General features: G+C 34.1%; 2 protein-coding genes across 3 annotated transcripts; both read right to left on the reverse strand.

The window, feature by feature from the left end:
* Nucleotides 1-677: 677 nt before the first annotated feature.
* On the reverse strand, nt 678-11,718 carry LOC100377995 (protein lifeguard 2-like). Its single transcript, XM_006823957.3, has 9 exons — nt 11,399-11,718; nt 8,904-9,070; nt 8,345-8,409; nt 6,789-6,842; nt 6,455-6,545; nt 5,522-5,559; nt 4,473-4,518; nt 2,989-3,168; nt 678-2,198 (listed from the first exon to the last, which is right to left on the reverse strand). The coding sequence occupies exons 1-9, from the start codon at nt 11,565-11,567 to the stop codon at nt 2,052-2,054; spliced, it is 957 nt and encodes a 318-aa protein (XP_006824020.1). The 5' UTR covers nt 11,568-11,718; the 3' UTR covers nt 678-2,051.
* A 2,004-nt stretch (nt 11,719-13,722) lies between these two features.
* Nucleotides 13,723-24,507, reverse strand: LOC144364051 (protein lifeguard 1-like). Of its 2 annotated transcripts, XM_085494875.1 has the most exons (9): nt 24,459-24,507; nt 19,018-19,184; nt 18,232-18,772; nt 17,753-17,806; nt 16,161-16,251; nt 15,637-15,674; nt 15,364-15,409; nt 14,218-14,397; nt 13,723-14,059 (listed from the first exon to the last, which is right to left on the reverse strand). In XM_085494875.1, exons 3-9 carry the CDS (start codon nt 18,279-18,281, stop codon nt 13,916-13,918), a joined length of 603 nt encoding a protein of 200 aa, XP_085351001.1. In that variant the 5' UTR covers nt 18,282-18,772; nt 19,018-19,184; nt 24,459-24,507; the 3' UTR covers nt 13,723-13,915. The 2 variants fall into 2 exon arrangements, with proteins under 2 accessions (XP_085351001.1, XP_085351000.1); XM_085494874.1 differs by having other exon boundaries at nt 18,232-19,184.
* Nucleotides 24,508-24,521: the final 14 nt, after the last annotated feature.

The raw sequence follows: 24,521 nt of genomic DNA on the forward strand, positions 1-24,521 counted from the left end.
ACGACCATTGCCAAAAAGCGGACAATTAAGAGCATTACATATACCTAGATACTGACGTTGTACATTAAATAACTTGCAAGTGAAAAAAAAATGAATCCTCATTTGAAACACAGTCCCTCTATCTCTGCCGGACAGATCTCGTTCAAAATTCCCTCCTACATCATGTCGCACATGCATCTGAATCGAGATGGCAACAGATATATTATAAATTTAAAGCGGGAGGGTCGTCAACTGCGTACGCGCGGGAATTGAGTCCCAAGCTACGATAACGCACGCTAAAAACGCTAAGGCTCATGGGTAGACGCTTGTTTGTAAACAATGGCCATCTAACGCATGCGCAGGTGGCGACTCCCCCGCTTTAATAATGTACAGAAACCTGCTCACATTGAGAGATGTGCCGCACATATATTAATGATTAAATACGCTCACGTGGTAGAGGTTGGTTCATTGTTCACCGTAATTTGGAGAAAAATGAGCATTAGCAGTGTGGTGCCAGACTTTCGTAATGCTTTTTAATGCATAATCCTTTATTTATTGTTTTTATGTCTTAGTATCGTGACCTAAATCATTTAATGTAGGTTTCTCAGCATAAACAAAAATCAAGCCAATTTTTGAAAAAGAACTTGCATATAATTCAAATATTTGGTATTCATATTATAAAAACTAATTCAGAAACCTTAAGAATGCATTATGATTTATTAACCATGGCAATGATATTATATAATAATGAGAATACATTTTTAAAACACCCAATTTCACATCAAAATAAAAATCACTTCTGAATAACACAGTAGCAGGCACGAGTAATTGCAGATATCACCCACAGTTGATGAGACCACATGCAGTCTATGATCGGGAGACTAATATTAGACTAGTGAATCAGCATCATGATGGACAGTTGTGTCTGGTCTTGCCCAATATCAAGAGTGCATACCTGTGAGACCATGGGTAACATACCGAAGGCACATGATATAAAATCCAGCCATTTGATTGGCTAGTTCGTGTAATGATGAATATTCATAAACATACAACACCACTCCAGGCTTGTTATCAATGTAAGCCAGCAACCATTTAGTAAAGACATAGAATTCTTTGACGACTATGTAATTACATAACGTACTTGTGAACTCAGAATGCTTTATTCCACGCAAACTCATAAAATATTTTGTGATGTTTCTGAATAAACATTTACAACGTACTTTAATACGGGGTCTTACAATGTTCTGAAGGTTTTTACATACAAATCCGAGTGATTATCACACCAAGAAGTGAAATGCACTCAAAAGAAAATATATTTTAATTCAAAATACAACCTTATTAGAATGTGTATAAAATAAAACTTTTTGTAAATTAACTTATCAAATGAAATCATTTTTGAAGCCAAAATTTAGGTTCGCCATTTTTATGTTGCTTATGAGAATACTGCAAAGTATGTCGGTACAGTGATAATATCAGACACAGTGGTGGTCCATGCAAACCTTAACTGCCTGAAAGCATACTTTGCGTCATTCTCACAACTCACGCAGCTTTTCATTATACATCTTTTCTTTGATTATAGTAATAATTTAACTTATGCATTTAGAGACATAATTATCTTTCCATCATCATGCTCTATAACACTTCTGCATATAATGTAAAACAAAGTGTTTGAATGTGACTACAACAGAATTTGCAGACATTTTTTGGGAACAATTGCAAATACTGCTATGGAAAGGTAAATTCATTTATATTCTATGCTGGGTGTATAATAATGTCTTATAGACAACAGTTCTCAATCATAAATTTTGAAAAAAATATGACAAAAATTATGATAGCTTAATTTCGTAAATGGTTACAAAAGTTGACTTTGAAATTACAGTGTGACCTTAGCATACATACCTATCCCCCATAATGCAACAAAGAGAATAATAAATCTGTTAAAAATGAAACATAATATTTAAACATTTCAAGATGATATATTTTTCTACTTCCCAGGAATATTTTGATATATATTTTATACAATCAAAAATATCTTTGCATCTCCACACACACCCTCTCCCCCAGAACCTGAATTACTTTTTGCCCCCAAATAAGGATAAAATAAAGAGAAAGATGTATACAATGTCAATATACAGGTTAAGGGCCGCAAAGATGTATTCTTCAGGGCTGATTGCGTAACGTTTGTTGCCGATGATCAATTGGGTGTCATATGCCAGGAACTGCAAACAAAAATAAATATTACTCATATATAGTTTACCAATCGCATCGCTGAATTTCATGATTTTGTTTCAAGTTGAATACTGTAAAATACTTTATTTTCGCTTGTAATTAATTATTGCTGAAGGAATGATTCAGTGAAAATAAAATCAAGTGAATATTCTTTTTTGCCTATATTTTACATTTAACTCGTTAAAAAATCAGTGAAAATAAAATCCATACAAAACACCCAAAAATCTTTTCATCAAAAATTAATTCCAACTAAAATAATTGAAATATTTCACAGTATACTAAGAGTTTATAAAGTATGCACAAAGAATTGTTGTGTTTTGATTGATTTTATATTCAATAATGGGATTCTATTCAATTCAATTATGATGTAAATAAAGCTGTTGACTTTTATTATCTTTTTTGATCTTTGACTTTTAAAATGAATGCAAATAAAACATTTTAGATAACATTTAACTCTATTCTAGAAATCAAATAGGACACAAACTGATTTGATGATATTCAGCGATAAAATGTGATAGAGCAAAGAAACCACTACAATGATCTTTGCACTACCTTTTAACTAGAAGTGCTTTCTCTACAGTTGCAGTCAGGGTCACATGTCTAGTTGTGAACAATTCAGTAGTAAAGTGGGAGTCACTTGTTTACTAGTGAACCAATCAGTAGTAAGGTGAGAGATGACAAACCAATCAGAACTAAGATGTGGGTCACATGTCTACTTGTGAACCAATCCGTACTAAGGCTGTGATTCACACGCTTACTAGTAAACTAATCAGTACTTACCAGAGTGAAAAGTATTGCTCCAAGTCCAGCGTAGACGACTTGTAGGATTTCCGATCGGAAGATGATGCAGAAGAATCCAAAGAAGAAGAGACACATACAGCAAGCAAACAGTACACCAGCACATGATGTGAAATCATACTTTGTCTGAATGGAGAAAAGACTCACACTCAGACAAACACCCTGTAAAAATAAATTTTATAAATTTAATGATTAATTCTTCCAACAATGCATAATAGGAGAGAATGACAAATGTATAATGCAACATTTAATGTGATTAATGCAATTTTTCAGCCGGTACACAGGGAAACTTGTCCTGTGAACAGTGCGACTGAAAAGATGAAGACCACTACATAAATGCATGACTGAAACTACTAGTATATGGTGAATACATCTGTACCGACCATATTTCAAACAAGAATTGCCAAGTTCACACTGCCAATGCTCATTATTATTCTCGAAATAACAGTGAACCTCCACTCTACTGACAATTTCTACGACATGAGCGTATTACTGTAAAATGACTAATTTTCACTGGGTTTAAATTTCGCTGATTTACCATTTCAGGCATATTCAGTGGGTTTCAAATTCACGGTTTTATCATTTAGATAATGTGTTCTATGCTAAATTTTACATATTCACTGGGTTTTAATTTAGCGCATTTTCCAGTCAGCGAAATAAGCAAAATTAAAACTCAGTGAATAATTAACCTTTTTACAGTAAATCATTAATCTGATTCGTACTACAAAATGATATTCCAAAATGCAGTTTCTGTCTTATTAATATTTTATTATGTTTATGCTCAATTTCAATTTGTGTGTGATCTGACCAAATCAAATCATTCATAGCTTATTACTGGTAGATAGCAGACACGAGATATCAAAAAATGATCCATGGGATGATTTGTAGTTCTGAAAACGGTGACCTCAGTATATTACCTTTTCAGACTTTACTCTCATTTTGGCCATAGAGGGCATAGTTTATTAAGTTGCCTTAGGCATACTTTCAATGAGTTGCCATAGAGGGCATACTTTTATGAAGTTATTAGTATTAAGATCTAGAGAAAAATTATGTATATTTATTGGGTTTTCATTTTCTCACTTTTAGTGGCTGCTAAATGAATGATTTTTTTTGTTCACTTTCTGCATTGTGCAGAAACAAAGGTCATAGTGGTGTCAACAATTTGTGTGAGATTCCACAAAGGTGGACATTTTCATGTTTAATAATGTGATATACACATTTGATGACAATGAATTTTGATGAAGTAATCTCAATGTCTTGTTCACTTCTGAAAAATCTGTGTTTCTATATTGAACTATAAAAAAGTAATTCATATTCGAAATATTATCATTTGATTTTTGCTGGAGGTATTTATTCCACGCCTTTCATGTAAAATACCAGATCTCGTAGAAATATGGAATATCACATATTAAACTTGGTTATCAGATAATGTTCAAGTATATGTGAAATTCAAGTATTATACTTACTGCACAGATGCCAAGGGCGATTAAGACAGACTTGGTTTCATAAAAACTGAAAAACAAACATAGCATGTTGCATAAATATTTTTTTTATCCGACCCTTAATCCTAATTGTGGAGCCAACAGACAAAATTTCAGTCAAAATTTTCAGTTTTCACTCAACAAATTTTCTGTAGGAAAGTGTAGATATAATTTGAATTTATGATGAAAAGAGGAAATATAACAAATGCTATATAATTGTCGGTTTATAATACTGAATGTGTAGAAATGTTACTTAATTGTCGGTTTATAATACTGAATGTGTAGAAATGTTACTTAATTGTCGGTTTATAATACTGAATGTGTAGAAATGTTACTTAATTGTCGGTTTATAATACTGAATGTGTAGAAATGTTACTTAATTGTCGGTTTATAATACTGAATGTGTAGAAATGTTACTTAATTGTCGGTTTATAATACTGAATGTGTAGAAATGTTACTTACCGGTAATTGTCGGTTTATAATACTGAATGTGTAGAAATGTTACTTAATTGTCGGTTTATAATACTGAATGTGTAGAAATGTTACTTAATTGTCGGTTTATAATACTGAATGTGTAGAAATGTTACTTAATTGTCGGTTTATAATACTGAATGTGTAGAAATGTTACTTACCGGTAATTGTCGGTTTATAATACTGAATGTGTAGAAATGTTACTTAATTGTCGGTTTATAATACTGAATGTGTAGAAATGTTACTTAATTGTCGGTTTATAATACTGAATGTGTAGAAATGTTACTTAATTGTCGGTTTATAATACTGAATGTGTAGAAATGTTACTTAATTGTCGGTTTATAATACTGAATGTGTAGAAATGTTACTTAATTGTCGGTTTATAATACTGAATGTGTAGAAATGTTATTTAATTGTCGGTTTATAATACTGAATGTGTAGAAATGTTATTTAATTGTTGGTTTATAATACTGAATGTGTAGAAATGTTAAAGCAATAATGCATTTATATTTATAAAGTATCTCATGCTAAAATAAGATTGATAGGGGCAGTTGTATACATACCTTGATATGGTTCCAACCATGTAAGAAAGCGATAAAGTCTAGAAAAAATACAACACAGCAAATTTAATCCTGAAAACGATTGTTATTAGATGTACAGTACATTATTCAAATAAATCAATAAATATTCAACCCCAGAGTATTGTGTCTAAGTTTAAAATGTAAAAGCAAAGTCCACATTTCATATATGTAGTTACAATAAACAGTTACATAATCTACATAGTTGATACCAATGACCAGGGTATGCAGGTCATCAAAAATCATGATTTTTTTAGGAGGTGATAAGTTTTCATTCACCATGTGCTACTTTGGGGAGAATATTACAATATTTTCATACAATAAAGAAACAGAAATGTTCACAAATACACATATATTATTATTTAAATTTCATCAGAATTTACGGTGTAAAAGTTAGGGCTTTGGGGAAACTGAGCTTCATCATTATCTTCATTGGTGATTGTATTTTTTACATTGCAATGCAAAAATGATGTTTAAATAGGATCTGTTGGCACTGATTTTGACGAAAAAACACAGATTTTTTTCAAAACTGGTGATTCACAATTTTTGAAAGGGAACTGAGGGTGGAAAAGTTATTTTACCATGATTCACAAACATCAACTTATCCCATCAAATTGTAGTTTACCCGTTCACGATATACATACAAGAATGGACACAGTAAATATTAGGACAAATAAGACAATGTTCATCGACTAGGTTTTATGACTCAATGTTATGATTTATGACGTTTGGGAAAGGGTGACTGCTAAGTCGAACGTAAACCTGAAAACAGAAATCCCCCATAAGTGTGGGGTGGGTTCTTAGTCAAGCATGAATACTGAGTATGGTATGGTAGATCAATTAAACATCGACCCAGATTTTTACATGGAAAATAGACAAATCATTAAGCGAAAAAAAAATCAATTTAAGTATACTCACAAATAACGCTAAGAGAATCAAGTTAGTAGGAGATTTTCGTCTCAGATCCCCACAGCAGGCCAATGCAATGAAACAAACCAGGAATACTGCACTAAAAAGTAAAAGAAAATGCGAGCATGGCACGTCATGGATAATACAAAATGGAAACACTCCTTATTTGGAAACTTCACCTCCTAATAAGTTAGTGTGCAGCTGGGCACTTTATACAGAATGAAAACTCTACTTCCTAATAAAGGTAGTCTGCAAATACCCCATACAGAAAGAAAACACTCCTTATTTAGAAACTCCACCTCATAAAGTAGACTGCAGATACCACAAGTACCGGTATACTTACTATGAAGCAAAATAAAATCCTGGGTTGTCTTGCACAAAATCACACATTGGTTCACTGAAAAACAGAAAAAAATCTAACTGTTGTATGATACATTACATTAATTACTTCCACTATATAGATACTATCAAGTATATCAGCTAGAAGGCACTTCAAAGATGCAAACCTCTGACACAAATGTAAATTACTTATTTTCACTAAGGCCAGACTTTTTTTATTCCTTGTTTCTCAAGTTTTTATAAGTCAATAAGTCATGCAGAAAGGTCAATACCCGAGATTCACTGTCAACCAACGCGCATAAAGTATAGATCTGCGCGAGACTTCGGTACTTTGATCATGATACTCCCCATAAAAATGCAACTTGGGTTTGTTATGCGGCGGGCGAAAAAAAAATAAAGATAAAAATAATTTTTTGTAGCAATTTTTTGCACTTACAAGTTGGCAGGTGCGAGAAATTACAGTGAATTAAACTTTTATTTTTATTTCATTTTCGGCTCTTGTTCATTCAGCGGGTTCGTGTAACAAGGAATAATAAAAGTCTGGCCTAATACAACTATTCTGTTGTATTAATAATATCTTCTGATGACAAACCACTTTTTTCATATTTACATTCCAAAACCGAATTGAGTCTTGACAATTGGCAAGGGTGGCTATTCTTTTTTGTGTTATATCGGTAAATGAAAAGTTGTTTTCAAGTTGCTGTTTCCATGGCAACCATAATCAAGTCTTTACCAAAAGATAATTGGTTGGTTTGTGTTTCAAGGGCAATTTCCTTGAAAATGTCATGTGAATCCATCCATCACAAACAAATATATGCCTGCAAAGACAAAACCTTTTTAGAATACGTAATAGCACATACAAATTATTACCCCATAACCCCCACCCCCCGTAACTGCAATGTCATTCTGTCTATAAACATAGTACTTCCATAGTAAGCTTGTCCTACAGTGATGTTTCTCACCTTACAAATTGAATTTGTTTTGTTTTTTGTATTTTAAGAATGTTGATCAAGACTTACAGAAAATTATGTCCATGTAGTATTAACAATAAAATTACAGAAGACTACATTTAATGTCAACAAAACGGTGGCAGAAAATGGCTTTATACCATAGAATTTAAATTCCCTTATTTAAGTCAAATGGTCAAGGATTTTTCATGAGGAAAACTAAGCAAGCTAATTTTCATTTATTTGATTTTTTTCAAATTTTAACATGAGTAAAAACTAATAGTTTAGACATTTAAAGTTACTAAAATAGATTTGATTGCAATAATTATTATTATTATTACATTTTTATAATTTTGTTTCTGACCCATTAATGCATCTACTCAGGCACTATAAAGAATGATCTGTCTATTTTTAGAAACCAGCAGATTAAAATCCTATTTTTTGCACCGTTTGTTTTTCTGCTCATTGTGATCCTCTGTTTTTGTTATAGTACATGTTTATTAATTTTTCATAATCATTGTCAGACAAAGCTGTGTTAAGAGAAAATGATAAAGGAGGAGCATATGCCTAAAGTATAAAAATAGATAAAGCATACATGTATGATATTACTTACGAAAATACAAACAGACATACTACAGCAAAAGTCACAAGCAGCTGAACCATTAGAATCAAATACACCTGACGGAATGAGCAATATATAATATTTATAAATAAAAAGCATATGACATTATATAACAGCATCTGAAAATGTTTTCCATGTTGGTGAACAAGTCAGATCCTGTACACTGAGGTGCAAAGACATTGTTGCATTGCCTGCCGACTTCTTTTTCCCCCCCATTGGTTGAGGTAAAAGATAAAAATAAGTTTTTTTAACAACTTTTTGCCCTTACAAGTCGGCGGGCGCGGGAAATTATGCTGAAATAAAATGTTATTTTTATTTCATTTTCGGCTCATGTTTATTCGGCGGGTTCGCGAAACAAGGGATAATAAAAGTCTGGCCTTACATAAAATAAATAAAAGGCAATATTAACATAATTATACACTTCAAAACATAGATCATGATTTAAACCAAACACGATGGATTATAATTGTGCACAAAATGTGAAAATATAATTGTAACAATCATCCTTAAACCAAAACTAGGGAATTCAAATAAAACTTCATAATTTTACCTTTCTGATGAAGCCATTCCTAACATTCATATCAGAGAAGGAATTTTCCGATGTAAACCCACCACCCTCAACAATATGATCTGTTTCAGAAGTTGGTTGGTACATTGGTGTTGGATCCACTGTGCTGTATGCTGGTACTTGCCCTGAAGAGCCTTGATAAGGTGTATCTGTCAGAAAGTCAATTAAAGATGCTATATTAGGTTCTATGTATCGACAGCTTTATTTTTTTCTTCATATCTCCCAAAGGTAAACATTCACAAAGAATACATGCAATCTAACATCGTAAGAATCACAGTTCTACAGGATTCAGCAGTACCGGTACTACCAATTCATCAATCACTGAAGGATAAGTTTATTGATAAATCATTAAACATAAATAAACTTGGTATTAAATGCTTTATGGCATCACTCATATTATGCTAAGCATAATTTCACAATTTTAATAGTGATTTGAAGACCAATTTTGCTAAAATTACATAATTAAAAAAATGTAATTAATGGGTCAACCATCTATGAGAGATACAAAGTGAAGGTGATTGCCATAGGGCATCTTTGTTATCATTTGGTCCTAAAACTAACAAAATTATGAGTTATTGTTTGGGTAATGCTACTAATTAGAATGATGTACTGTGGAATACTTTATTTTCGCTGGAAATAATTTTCGCTGAAAAGGGCTTTTCGGGCATTTTGTATGGAATTTATTTTCACTGATTTTTGATGAGTTTAATGCGAAATACAGGAAGAAAAGTATATTAGCTGGATTTTATTTTCACGGAATCATTCCTTCAGCGAAAATAGCCAAAATAAATTCCAAGCGAAAATAAAGTATTCTACAGTACTTATACACATGTCTATTTCTAGTAGGTAAATGGGTTTGAGGAAATCTCATTATTTGTGTGCATTACGTGATTATGTTTGCTTTTTACGATAAAAAAGTGTGTATTTCCCAATAAATGGTGTTAATGCAACACTGATAGTTGTTTACTGTAGAATACTTTATTTTCACTTGGAATTTATTTTCGCTATTTTCGCTGAAAGGCTGATTCCGTGAAAATAAAATCCAGCGAATATACATTTTTTCCTATATTTCTATATAAACTCATCAAAAATCAGTGAAAATAAATTTTATACAAAACGTCCAAAAAGCCTTTTCAGCGAAAATTAATTCCAGCGAAAATAAAGTATTCCACAGTAAATGAATACAGTGCCAATGTACCTGGCAAAACAATTCACAGATATTGTATTTGCACTATTAGAAGCAGATCTCCAAAAGAAGAGCATATAAACTGAATATTGCATTTGTTGTACACTATGTTTTATGAAGGTATGAATTTGTTTTATGTACATTTATACATAGTTATAAAACATTGGCTGTAACGACCATTACCCACATGTCTTTTCAGTTTATTCAATCATAAAATTTGTTTACGCTTGAAATTATAGTGATTCATGTAGTAAATAATACAAGTACTGTAAAATCTGTATTAGAGACCACGGCTTCTGTTAAAATGGTACGATGCAACAGAGGGTATGTGGCTTCTATTAGAGCATCTACACTAATGAGAAATGATAAATTTTTGGTTCTCAATTTTTTAAAAAGGATTGGTGCGACTTCTATTAGGGATGCGGCTTCTAATACAAATTTTACGATAGTATCATTAGCGTTTGGCACAGATCGTTAAACTTCAAAAGCGAGTCGGTATCAAAAGAGAAGTTAAAGGTTTATTGACTGCACTGATGTTCTATACAAGTAGTATTTGTCTGATGTTTTCAATTGCCATTTGAAATTTATAAACATATTATATAAAACCAGAGGTACATTACTTGGGGTTTGCAATGCGCATAGTACTGTATGGTGACATCATGCCAAGATCCCATTCAAGTCTCATCTCGTAGATAGCGAGACTGGTGCTGCGACCTTCTGACATGACATAGGCGGTTTGTAATAATACAATAAAACGTGTATTACCACATTCATAGTGAAAAAATGTAATACATCGAAAATGTACAGAAAATATAGTTATCGTAATCCATCATATCGTGAGCAGCTATTTTGATCCACCTGGACATCCCAGTATCCTAGTTACCTCGGGCATGCGCATTCGCATTTTTCTGAGTTGGAACGCTTATGCGAGAGCGAGATTGAAATGGGATCTTGATATCATGTCACCGTAGTTGCAAACCCCAAGTAATGTACCTCTAATAAAACTTATTTTGACCATAGAAACAGCTCTGAAATTTATGTATTAAAGTGCATGTGCTATTAATAGAGCAAATACGGTACTTGTAACTATTGTGGAATAATAGTGGTAAATATGTCAATATATATTCAAATGTCTTACACCTGTCGGAGTTAGTATACACCTCAAGTGTCATGCTTATTGGCGCACCAAGCCACAAGTTCGGGACTTAGTTAGTGTAGCTATCTAGGGGAGGCGCCTACGATCGAGTACTGCTAAAATGATAAAACAACGGACTGAGCGATGGGCGATTACCTGCATAGCCGTAATGGGGTGCAGTTGGTGTGGTTCCGTATGTGCCCGCAACGCCATCTTTGCTGGTCAGCCCTTGCGTTGAAATAGAATCAGTGTTTGCTGTTGTATACGGCGGTGGGTCCTCCTCATGGAGGAGTGCGTACGGCTGCCCATCGGTCCCTCCGGACATTTTGGAATGTAAGTATACCGATAAAGTCACAGCTTTCAGACAATCTCAGGTGCGAACAACACAGCAGGGTTCAAAGGTGACGTATCGTCATGTGATCATGTGATGAGTTATAAACCAATGACGTCATTCGGATTGAGCGATGGTATGCGTTATAATTTACATATGAAAAGAAGCGAAACTAGGTGCTTGGCTCCGTTCAAGTTAGTGCGTAATATATCAGTTATATTTTTTCTTTGTTCTATGTTGACTTGAAGTCAAAATCCTAATAAGGAATCGAACGCAATAAAGATTGATATTATTTGCTACATAGGCCATAGGCCATAGATTAAGTATACGCCATTATGTAAACCCCCATTCTCACGACTGAGCCAAGATTTTCGGCCAATAAAAGATAATGTGGGTCATTTTGGGAGCTAAAGGGCCCCAAAGTCGATGGTTCCAGTTTTCAACTGACTTCAGAGCACCCCACCCCAAATCTAAATAGTCCACAACAGTACACAACAGCTTATGCCTAGGGGTGGGTTGTTGATATGAATAAATCATTAAATGTGAAAGTAACCAGTCAAAGACGACCTTGTTTTGTTGTCCAGGCTTGCCAAATGCCATCATCAATTCCCTTGAAACATACTGTCAGAAATGGAAACTCAATATAAATATCTCTAAATCTAAAATTGTCACTGGACAAATTCAACTTCTATGTCCATGGAAAGGAACTAGAAAAAAACCTACACATACCTCGGAAAAAAAGTTCACAAATTGGGAAAATTCGCTGGGGCTCAGGAAGCAAGATCTATGAGGCCTAAAAATAAAACAAACGATGTTTCAGAAACACCGATTCAATCCTAAACCTTCTTAAAATGTTTTAATGCAATGGTTAAACCAATCATGTTTTTTTGCAGTGCTAGAGCTGGAAAGATACCCTCTCGCAGTCATTAAAATATATGACAAAATATTGGATCAAAATAGATGAATCTAATCTAAATTCGCTAGTATATGAAGCCTACAAACTTGGGTTACATTGAGACAAAAAGGGTAAATTTGAATTTGAGTAGTGTATGGAACAACTACAAATCTCAGGACGTCAGGATATGCAAAACAGAGAAATATTACATGATGAAAATAAAGATACAAACCATAAAAAAATAATGTGCGTACCTACAGAAAAATAAAAACAGAATTTACATAAAAATACATATTTGAAACGTGCAATTGAACGGGTCCTGTTTTCCAAGATATGTGTCTTATTTACTTCCCAAATAGGTATAAATCCAAGGTATCAATATCTGGCGTAAGTTGTAGACGAACTGTACAGTTGTACACCCATCAACATATTCTGGTGGTCTAAGAAGATCAACAAAACGAAGAACTGTGATTTCACAATTGACAAATTAAATAAAATTAAAACCACGATATAAGTATGGGTTTCAAAAATTGTACTTTGGTATAAATAAGGGTATGTATTGTTCCTAATACAAGGATATACAAATGCTCAGTGGCACCTCTCTGTCCAGATTTAGGTGTAGTACCGGGTGTAATTACAGCCTCCGCTGTTTTCTACAATATTTGAACAGCATTCCTCTGCCCTCAGTGTCAGATCTGTTGCAGTTGCAGTTTCCATAACTTCTATTTATAACACCGTAACTTCACGTAGCTTATACCTACAATAACCAGCCCAAAGCTTCCGCTGTCCACTCTCATATTAATAAGCTAACGCTAACGTTTTACAGTCAGTAAGTTTTGTAGAAATCTAGCGCAGGTCGGTATCTTCTCCGAATGCTATCTAGTCTTTACACGTCATATCAATGATCTGATATGGATTGTTGCGTGTTTGGGTAGCAAGATGTCCTCATTTTGTGAGCATTGCGATTTCCTTGGCTCTACTTGAAAAGCATTTAAACATACCATTCATAACTTGGTTTTTAAAGTGGAATTGTTTTATAATAACTTATCTATAATAGATTTATAGACAGTTTTTTTTACAAATACGATCTTCGCCATATGAAACCCTGCCTACAACAAACTAGACGAAGTATGTTTAACAGATCAATAGGTTGTATAACATTTTGACAACTTCTCATTTTTAGTCGCGAGTTTACAATCATAACCACTGTTGTGGGTTTATCTTATCCTGAAGGGCAATGTAGCAGTACGTGTATATATTAAATATTTCTTTATTACTTCACACATAACAAATCACAGAATATTCCCCTATCTATGTAAATTACGGATGTAGTAAAAAAGCATATAAAAGAGCTTAAAACGCGTATGTAAAGCGCCGTCATATTTGACAACGTTATACTTAAATCACCAGGGATATAGACTTCTTTCGCTTATTTCATACATCTGCCTTATAAACAGCCAATCACACGAAATAAATCGGGAAATATATGCACGATATCAGTATAGATGTTCAAAGCAGCAAATATGTAGTCTTCAGGACCTATTTCGCCGCGTTTGCCGTCGACAATCTGTTGCGTGTCATACGCAAAGAACTGCAATGATAAAAACGATTATGTGAGTTTACATGGCATATTATTTATATCGGAAAGAAAACTGTTTTACAGTTTACAGCTTTTCAATAATGAAGTACTTGTATACTTCCTATACTTCGATGTTTGCTTTAGACAGATTCATGACATATACAACTTACCCCTGATAACAACAACGCTCCAATTGCACCATATACAGCCTGCAATATGTCATTGTAAGTGAAAATAAATGTGAAACCAGAGAGGACGACAACCAACAAGCAAGTGTACACTACACTGCCATATATAGTGCAATCATACTTTGTCTGTATCAAGAAGATCGTCATTCCAAGACATACTCCCTGCAAAACAAATCACAAGTTTAGATTTAGGGGGATTATTCACTACAAAAAGCTCCGAGAAATATGATGTATGGCGACACCTTCACCAGTTCTAATCAGCTAGTAATGCTTTATCAATGAAATCATATAACATCCACTAATACAATCAAATAAATATATAATTGTGCCTTAATCCGAGCCTAGTCATGTAAGTGACGTCGAACTAAAAACATTTATTTATCTCATGCATATTTCCACACACCGAAGAAGTGAGTTGAAAAACATAAAAATAAACGCAGTCTGTCAGCAGATACAGCTCCGTTGATTTCTAATGAGAAAGAAATCTCAAATCAATCAGTCAAGAATGCCGATATTCACTAGAATGAGACAATTTGCGTTATGGACATTAAATGAATTATTCTGACAGAGTAAACAATCAAATCAATCTGACAATGATCAACTTAAGACACCTTTGGAACAATTGGGTTTCGGTTTTTAAAAAAGATAAAAAATAACAAAAACTGAAATAAAATATTCACTAAAAATAAGAGAACTAAAATTATCGTCATGAAAATCAATCAAAAACGGGGGACCACCTAAAGTGCTAACATACGTGTGTATGAGTGTGTTGATTAAGAATATACATGTATAACTTGCCACTCGTGCAAATATTTATGCGAATGTCTGTTATCGTCCATGATAATTACTGTAGTTCAGGTAATGTGGAATTGAATGAAAATTCTGAAAATAAAATCCATACGCTTACCAGTATGGATCATGCTGATCACAATCTGTAATTACCAACGGTTTAACAACCAAAATACTCTTTTCATCTTTTTGGTTGTATCCGGGTACATTTCATTTCCGTAGTTTGTGGCTACGTAATAAACTCTATGGCGATACGCAAATTATTTATGCAATAATAACAATGACGAGTGACGAACTTTCAAAAATATGGAAATTTTGGGTATTTCAATGAATACTTACATCACTGATGCCAAATGCTATCAGTACAGACTTTGTGTCACAGTAACTGAGAAGAAAAAAAATTATGGAGTAAACTGTTGTAAATTATGTCATGACACGACTGTGACGTTCAATCCCATGTCTTTCAAAATGTGCGTTCCGTCACATTGTTATAGGAGGGAGTAAGAATGTTATCTTCTTTTATATCATTTCTATATTTAGTGAGTCCTGTGTTATTGCTTTGATGTGATGTGCCACAACCGTGAAAGTCTACTGAGACAACCTCTTACTTACCTCGATATTATACCAGCCACGATTGACAAACAGATTGTCTGGAATGAAAATGATATTCGTCAAATCTTATTTGGAATTAATAAGTAACAGTCTGTTATAGCTCCGTGGTTGGAGATGCACACTGGGATAGCAATGTTACAACAGAGATTAACTTAGAATCTCAGTGGCATTGATAAAAGATGATCAAATCTTAAAGTATTCAAGAAGAATTCGAAAATCGTTTAGACAAAATTGAAAGAATAATTAGAAGTGTACATATAAAATATTGAAGCAATCGAGCTAGGTGTTTACAGGACGTTGAAATTTACTGAATGAGTCATTATTCTAGACTTATAAGGACTACACATAATCATTACTTCGAACAATTACCAAAGCTTTACTTCTAAAATAGAACAAGTGAATCAAAGGCCTTTCCATACTCGACACATTCAAAGGAGCAGTAAGTGTAGTAAGAAGCGGCATATAATATAAACTAGGAAAAGTTTCTTTTTAAAATTGAAAAAAAGTATGTTTGAGAAACTTACAAATAACTCCAACATGATTATGTTTTTTGGACAACTCCTTCGGAATGGTTTACAGCAAACTAGAAATATGATGAATAAAATGAACAACCCACTGCAAATAAAATTAAAATCACTATTATTCAACAATTAAATGTTGGGAGAAATTGTTATATTCACACAACCTAACAACCATGTCGCAAGTAATGCATATAACAGCGAGGCGAAGTTGAATAAAATTGTTTTATTATTTTATTAACTAATATTTGTATTGTCAATTTCACTTCTAAATAAGTGTTCATCTATCAAGGATATTTGCGCAAAGCTAATTGAAAAATTTAAAATGGAATTATGGTTCATGGATCGTGAAAATATCGCTTGATCTGAAACGGTAGTTAAACGGTAATGCGGTAATTACGCAAAAAAACCTAGGATACATAACAAGTTTGCTTTCAATGAAGACAATACTAATCATAGTAAAGTGAAAATTGCTACTATATTGAAGAAACAACGTAAATCCATTCAATTACAGTAAAATATTTGATCAGGGAGGCGTCTTTCACCAAACATGGGAATTGAACTTTTGAACGCCATTTTGTACCTACAAATTAACGGCGCAGATTATGCAATATAGTGTTTTGATAATTTGAGATGAAGTCAACATAATTTTCTATTATGGCAGTCTTGGTCGGAAAGACTTTCCAATGTACCAACACCTCTAATCCGAACTCCAACCCAACCCCTACCCTCTATTATCCTCCTCAGATTAATTGTATATGCCTTTCTTGAGGACACCATAGTTATCCAGAGGGGCATATACAACTGAAATTGGGGGCTGTAGGGTTGGGGTCAGAGTTGGGGTAAGGGCTGGTGGTATATTGGACAGTCTTTCTCTTTGCTCAAACTGGTTGAAAGCAATATAAAAAGGTTAGAGGCCTTATTTCTTATGTTGCGTGTTCAGGGGGTTAAGTGCTATAAACACTTGAGCGGCAAGTCTAATACAGCCTAATATATATATATATATATATATATATATATATATATATATATATATATATATATATATATATATATATATATATATATATATATATATATATATATAGTCTAGATGTGGGAGTCGATTATTCCAAAACAAAAGTGCTCAATACAAAGTATATGTAGAGCGGATAAATGCGGTAATAGAGGAATTAATACACAACTACATGAATATTGAAACTCGACAGCACTGTTTCGTAAGGTACAAGTACCTCACTCATCAGGAGCTTTATGTTTAAAAATTCACTGCACCAACGAGCATACATTATAAGCTCCGAAAATTAACATATTAATTAAAAATAAAAAACATACAGGTTTAAGTGTTACATAATAAGGCTTTTGATCTGTGTCGGCATGATGATACGAGTTCATTTCTTTTGTTTAGTGTGGAGTGGTGAGGTCTAAAAATTATTGTATGCTCGTTGGTGCAGTGAATTTTTAAACATAAAGCTCCTGATGAGTGAGGTACTTGTACCTTACGAAACAGTGCTGTCGAGTTTCAATATTCATGTAATTGTGTATTAATTCCTCTATTACCGCATATATATATATATCATAAAAAATACATATGTGCTCACCACGACGTCCAAACTAACCAGGAGTTTCTGCACACAAACCATTTCACGTCATCACTGGTGAATGAAAAATAATAGCATGTAACACAGTTCACTATCTGAATTTGTAGAACCTTGCTTTAGCCAGCTGATTCGTGTTCCCTTAATCTTAACCCCTTAATTCAAAGAAAAATATGTAGTATTTTGTGGACTGAAGTTTAAGTTTGACCAAAAGAATCTTCTGAAAGGGTGACATTTTCAGAACTTTGACACAATGTATGAATGCATTCCATGCATGGCAAGGCCACATTTTCAGGATATGTCATAGATGTATTAATCAACTCTGAAAGATGTCACAATGCAAAGAGAGAATGATTGAAGTTCATTGATGTATACCATCTAAGTTTAGCCGCCCCACATCACAGATGTGTCCTGATACAATAAAATTTGATAATGGGAACATTGACCTAAGTCAGATGCCGGATGACGATAGTAAATCTTACTTAAATAGAAAAAGTGAAATGAATCCCATTGTACAGAGTAACTGAACCATCAGAGTCACATAAACCTGCAATCAGTAAAACAAAGACTTGCATGACGAATCTAGAAGTAACCGTAGAATGAAACACAATATCGATATACACGTATTCTTCCTATTCTTGTATAATTGTAATCTTGTAATACCAAACAAATCCTCAAATAAAGTACAGTTTTACCAACAAATATAAAAGGGGCTACAGGGTTAAATTGCCGATCACAATGTACTGGTATATTGCAAACAAGCCCAATGATATTTCAATTGCAGACTCCAGCTGACGAATTATTTGGGTAGTCATCTGAGGAACAAATTTGGATGTGTAAAAGTGACTGTTCAGTAACATACCTTCCTAATAAAAATTATTCTGACTGTGTTGTCACTGAATGCACTAGACGCTTCAGCTGGACATTCCTCTCTAGATCTTGATGATGCGGGATCAGGCTCGAGATTATAAAGTGTTGTCGCTGATGGTGGTACCAATGTAGATTGCAGCAGAGTGGCTGGTCCTAAAGTACAACTACATTTCTACAATAGAATGCTTTGAACAAACAAATATAGAAAACCGTATCTGTTTCGACTAACTTTTCATCCAATAAGGCATGACTTGGAGTACTAAAATTTAATTTAATTTAATTTAATTTAAATTATACCAGAAAATTATATGCAAGATTCCCAGCATTGTTGGTAGGAAATCTGCATATATGAAATATATCTCACATTAAAAATGAAAATTCGTCCATAAAATTCTTACCATCAGTATTTTGATCAGAATCATACTGAGTATTATATTGTGTGTTGTATGTATCATTGACAGGCGGAGGGAAGGTAGGAAACTGGGCCTCTCCGGCTGTAGCTTGCTCATAACTTGGTGGTGGTGGTGCAGCACTCATTGTAATTCAACAGTAGTATTAAGTAACTCTGTAACAAAATAGATGGAGAAAGGGGGGAAATAGTGTAGGCGGTCACAACAATCCTTTGTATAGTTCTTTTCTCTAACAATATTTTCTTTAAATATGTCTTTGCATTTTGTCACTCCAGATTGGGTTAGCATTATTTTAGTAATGAAGCCCTGTGTCTACATTGAGGTCATACTCTGTGACAGCATCATACACCGTTAAAATAGTGTTTTCATTATTGCCTTCAAACTCACTCCTGTCAGTGAAACTATGGCATTGACAATGATGACGTAAGGTATGATATGAATACGACAAAAATCACTTCACACGGAATTCCAAAGCATGTGGTGGATTTCAATAGAATTGATTGACATTGATGCTAATTATCATATACACGCATTTTTTTCTGCATATTCAAAATGTTTTAAATACAACTCCCTCAATATATAAATACATGTATATAAGTTGTGAGTCTTTATAACTGTCGTGATTAGGTTGAAAAATACAATCACATTCAACTTCCGTAACTCAATGATTATGCTTCTGAACAAGACTATTGCCTATATTTGGCTAAAACCTGGACATGCTAATAAGTCACCTGCAATTAATACATAATCAAGGATAAATATTTTTGCAAGGAACGATATATTTACATTTGAAGATTAAATTTGTAATCAATATAGACACAGTACATTCAGGTTTAGAAATCTTCATCCTTGAATATCCAATGTATTTGCATTGGGTAAATATCCATGAGAATATTAATCCAGAATCTATCCTGCCATAAACCTACTGTAAAACATTCCAATGAATGTTCAGACACACTGATAGTATTATCACAGCGTGTGCGCGAGTTCAAATCTTGTGTTGCGTGTAGTTATGTGAACGCTCGTTTGCCTGTAATTATTTACATTTCCGCAGCCGATTGTCTCCGGTAGTGGACAGTATATGTCCCAGCGGATACTCAAAGCTGAGTGGTTTGGATTGAATCATGAATACTTAGGCTTCCTATGTGCATAGTTAAAAAAGTATTTGTTGTTTGTGTTGTCCTAGATTCGGCTCGGTATTTTCATCTAGTCACTGTTGACTACAGGCAAGCATTCTTTGGGTCAGTTAGAATGGTTGAGTGATTAGTTCGTTCACTTGCAGTGGCAAGGTACTACGAAGTGTGCGCGAGTTCGAATCTTGTGTTACGTGTTATGTGAATGTTAGTTTGACTGTAATTATTTATGCAAACATTACTATGAGATGCAATAAGGGAATCACCAGTTAATTTGACCGAGGGGGTGCCGGTGAATTTCACATGTTATTGTTAAATAATCACAAGTCCCCCCTAGGTGTATATTAAAAATTGGGCTGTCCCCCCTTAGAAAAAGACAAAATATGGTAGCCCCCCCCCCCCATGATTTTTTTTTAAACAATAAAGATTTACATTAATGAATCGTTGCATGCTTCCAGGTTCCAGCTCTTCTCCCTGACCTCGTCACTACAGTTTAAGGAACTATTAAGTCATCAGTCTCTATTTCCTCTGCACTGTCAACGAGATCATCACCATCAGAGTCCTCTGAGTCAGTTTCGTCAGTGTTGTACATTCTGGTGTTTACAGTTTGTAAATGTTCAGTGATTTTATGTGTTTTTGCTTGATCTTTATATGATTTTCTGATTACATCACTGGTAATTGCTTTCATTTTGTCTTGTTTGTTCCCTTTTTTGGTAGCTTATTATGGTCCAGGTACTTATCCAACTCAGCTGCTGTCAATGTTTTTAGTGTCCCATTCAACACCAAAAAAATCCAGTCATAATCACTATGACTTTTTTCCTGCTTCTTTTTTTGTTGTTTCTTTCTACCTTTTTCCCTAATGGTTTTCATTTGCTTTAGTGTGGTAAGATGTTGTAAATAGTCTATGACATATTGCTCTTCCACTGCATACTTAGAGGAAAATTCTTTGATGCTCTCAGTATTCTCCAAAGATAAAAGCCCATTTTTGAAATTCTGCGTGATGTTGAAACGCGGCTGCCAATCATCTGGCTGTCTTCTTTCACTATTACTATTCGCACATGGGGTCTCATGCACGCTTAAGAAGTGGTACGGCCTCTCACTGTTTGTCACTGGTTGGGGAAAGTTACTCTGACTTATTTACCAGTTATGGAAGACGCCTAAAACAGTGGGCTATTGAACAGACGGCTTACAATGACAGCATGGTGAGTGAACCGCAGTCAATCTACTGAGTTCATGGCAGATCTTGATAAAACACTGACTTGGTTAAGAAAAGAAAACAGGAGAAAAGTGAAGAAGCGAAAACGAGATTGTTTTGCAAGAGGAGTTACAGCTTTGCTACAAAGGATAACATCCACTGAGGTTGTACAAAGATGTTTCCCTGATGGTATACATGGTTCAGTAGATTTTGAAATCTCAGATCAAACTGAAGCCAATTTGAAGTTGTCAAAGATGGATGCAGTATATTTGCAATACCTCATTCATCGCAATGTCTTCTGTGCTGCAGCTAAGCAGCAGATGATGAAGTATGAAGAACTGAAGTTAAAATATGAGTGCCTGTCTGATAGTTCCAGTGGAGAGAGTTATGAGGATGGTGAAAGTGGTTCTAATGATCCTGGTGATAGTGCCGATACTGATATTCTTTGCGATGAGGATAGAGATTGATAGGAATGGAGAGGATCAAAAATAGATGCCTAGGTTCAATATCTACAGTTCCTCAGAAAGTTGTGTTTTATTAAAAAATATGAAAACTTTTTTATATATATTTTATTTATTTACATACAAAATATTACACTATATAAATATATTTTATCTTTATATTTTGTGTTATATTAGTGTGTTTGCTTTTCACAAACTTGTTTAAAAGGTTTGTTTTTCTTCATACAGTGGAAAGTGCAGTAAGTTTTTTTATGCTATTTACAGAGGTTTATACTGTTGTTTACAAATGAAGTTTCATGTTTTATACTAATTTGATTAAGTTATTGTTGTGCAATAAAACAAACAAACAATAACTCTTTCTCATTGCAGTATGTTCATCACAGCAGCCGTCGTCTATACAATATATGTGAATAAACCCAGAAAATTATAATCCCCCCCCCTCCTTCACTCTTGGAAAAATTTTTAGCCCCCCCTTTTCATATACAGAAAATGGAAAGCCCCCCCCCCCCTTAGAATTGCCCGGCACCACCCAGGCCAGATTAACTGGTGATTCCCTAAACATGGGAAATCAAATGCAGTGTCAAGGTTAAATGCTGCACATGAGGAATTCCCCACAATCATGAAATCAACACAATATCAAAAGTAATAAAATGTTCATAAATCTGGTACCATGATGCAACTGTTTTACAAAATGTTTTACATCAGAAGCAATAATCATTAGCGGCTTTTGAACTGACGTTCGCGCCAGTAATAAGTTATTTACTTCGTTTGCTCTAAACATGTGAATTAACAGCGTTCTCAATTGCTGACCATAATTATATGTGTAAGTGGAAATACAGAAAGAGAATAGGAATCCGCAAAGGTTCAGGACAGTAAAGTGAGAATTTGCACTGTTTGAAATAGGTACATATGTTTAACTTCATGGACCTGTTTTTTTGGGGAGGGGTGTATTTATAATATTATTTCACTTCAACTCAGTCATGTGACTCATTATCCTATCCATGCCTAGCTCTGTAACACCACCTTATGCTTATTGCAAACCATTGAATATGTTTTGAATACAAACATAATACTTTGATGAAATGTAATCGTCGGTGTAGCTGCAATCAAGGATGTTAACGAAATGGAACATGTGGTTGACTTCTTGTTACATTATAAATCAACGGGGTGATTTAATTGAGATTCAATTTCGTGGCTTACATGTTTTGTTTTTCTGTAATTCTAAAATTAATCGAACATTGCATATCAATAAAAGGACATGTCTTTGAACACGTGTGCCACTTGTTTACCAAAATTTTGAACTCAGTACGTCTGTTTCGTGATTTTAATCTATTGTCTCAAAGCCCAATATAACACTACAACTAAACTCATTGGCCCTTTGCGGAATTAATGTTGTTGCCCTTTTCCAATTTGCTACTTGCATTGCTACTATTCACAATAACATTTTAAGGTTAGTTATTTAGTGGTGTAAAATACTGAAAATTGACATAGAGTAAAACTAGTGCATTTTACAAATGTTACATTAAACAAATAATATCAACCACAATCTCTTCCTGTATGTGCTGTACTGTATAACATCATTTCGAGTCAGATACATTTTAGCCAAATATATATATAATTACCTAAATAAACGTTCGCAAAGAGTTTATATGCAGGATAATTTATTTTCAGAATGGCAAACTGTTCGGAAATGTGTACCACAGGGATCAGTCACGGCGGCCGCTACTCCTGTGGGAAGGTATCCACCGGTACGATGGATATGCCGCACAATCCTCCTAACCGATGTCCTCGCTAGTCCAACTTCCTTGGAGATTGTTCGCGAACTATATCTACCTAAGAAGAGGAGAGTGTCTTCGTCTACGCTTTGACATAATAGCAATAATAAGTGTTTAGTCAACGATTAATTCAAAATCAGAAACTGCTTTCAAAACTAAACTGTTCGCACGAGGGTGATTTGATAATTCCATTATATGTTAGGGGTGTTTTAAATATTTGTATCAACGAGGTTAATTTTTTTCGTGAAACGTGCAAAAGAATATTCCAAACCGTAGTATGTTTCTACGACTGACCCCGCCTAATTATTTAGGTCACATAAGACAAGCCAGTCAAAGTCAGATTAGTTTATTACCCCCCAAATGCTTCAAATATTGTTATTGACATGTTACAATGATATAACCTATTACTTCACATACCACGGATACTAACAATATGAGTAAAATCTAGGTGAAAAAAACAATCCTTTTGACACACGTGTGGTACCACAATGACGTGTTTATTGGATATGAGCTGCTGCGTATTTAGGCCAACTTCGAGACTCTACCTAAGGCCATTCATGCATTTGTATTTAAGTGACAAACTGAAACTCTTTTCACAATAACCTGTCTGTAATATATTTATAATATGTCCCACAAAGCTGCAATCTTGTTAACAATAACTCGCACGTAGCATATTTAACATAGTACTAGTTTTTATCGTTTTCGTGGTATAAGTCGGTAGTTGTACGCTTAGTCGTGAGTTTACAATGTTAAACTTCATTTTGGAGTTAATCCTGTAACATTTATTGGGACTTCGGCCCTGTGTGGTTTACAGATGACACGAGTTGACAGATACACGAGAAATGGACAACCAGATTTTACTAACCTGTAAACACCGTGCAATAAATAAACAGGCGAATGATGTAAAAAACGAGAGATTTGCTTCCTG

Source organism: Saccoglossus kowalevskii, chromosome 21 (genome assembly GCF_978046115.1).
Source record: "Saccoglossus kowalevskii chromosome 21, keSacKowa6.1, whole genome shotgun sequence".
Classification (NCBI taxonomy): Eukaryota; Metazoa; Hemichordata; class Enteropneusta; family Harrimaniidae; genus Saccoglossus; species Saccoglossus kowalevskii.

Excerpts from the sequence above, each read along its gene's own strand:
- LOC100377995 (XM_006823957.3), bottom strand. The coding sequence starts at position 11,567 with ATGTCCGGAGGGACCGATGGGCAGCCGTACGCACTCCTCCATGAGGAG. Across the intron at positions 9,071-11,398 it reads ACCCCATTACGGCTATGCAG|ATACACCTTATCAAGGCTCT; the intron begins GTAATCGCCCAT and ends ACTTTCTGACAG. Across the intron at positions 8,410-8,903 it reads GGAATGGCTTCATCAGAAAG|GTGTATTTGATTCTAATGGT; the intron begins GTAAAATTATGA and ends TCATTCCGTCAG.
- LOC144364051 (XM_085494875.1), bottom strand. The coding sequence starts at position 18,281 with ATGGTTCAGTTACTCTGTACAATGGGATTCATTTCACTTTTTCTATTT. Across the intron at positions 17,807-18,231 it reads ATTTCACTTTTTCTATTTAA|TGATGACGTGAAATGGTTTG; the intron begins GTAAGATTTACT and ends TTCATTCACCAG. Across the intron at positions 14,398-15,363 it reads TAGCATTTGGCATCAGTGAT|GGAGTATGTCTTGGAATGAC; the intron begins GTAAGTATTCAT and ends TTTGTTTTGCAG.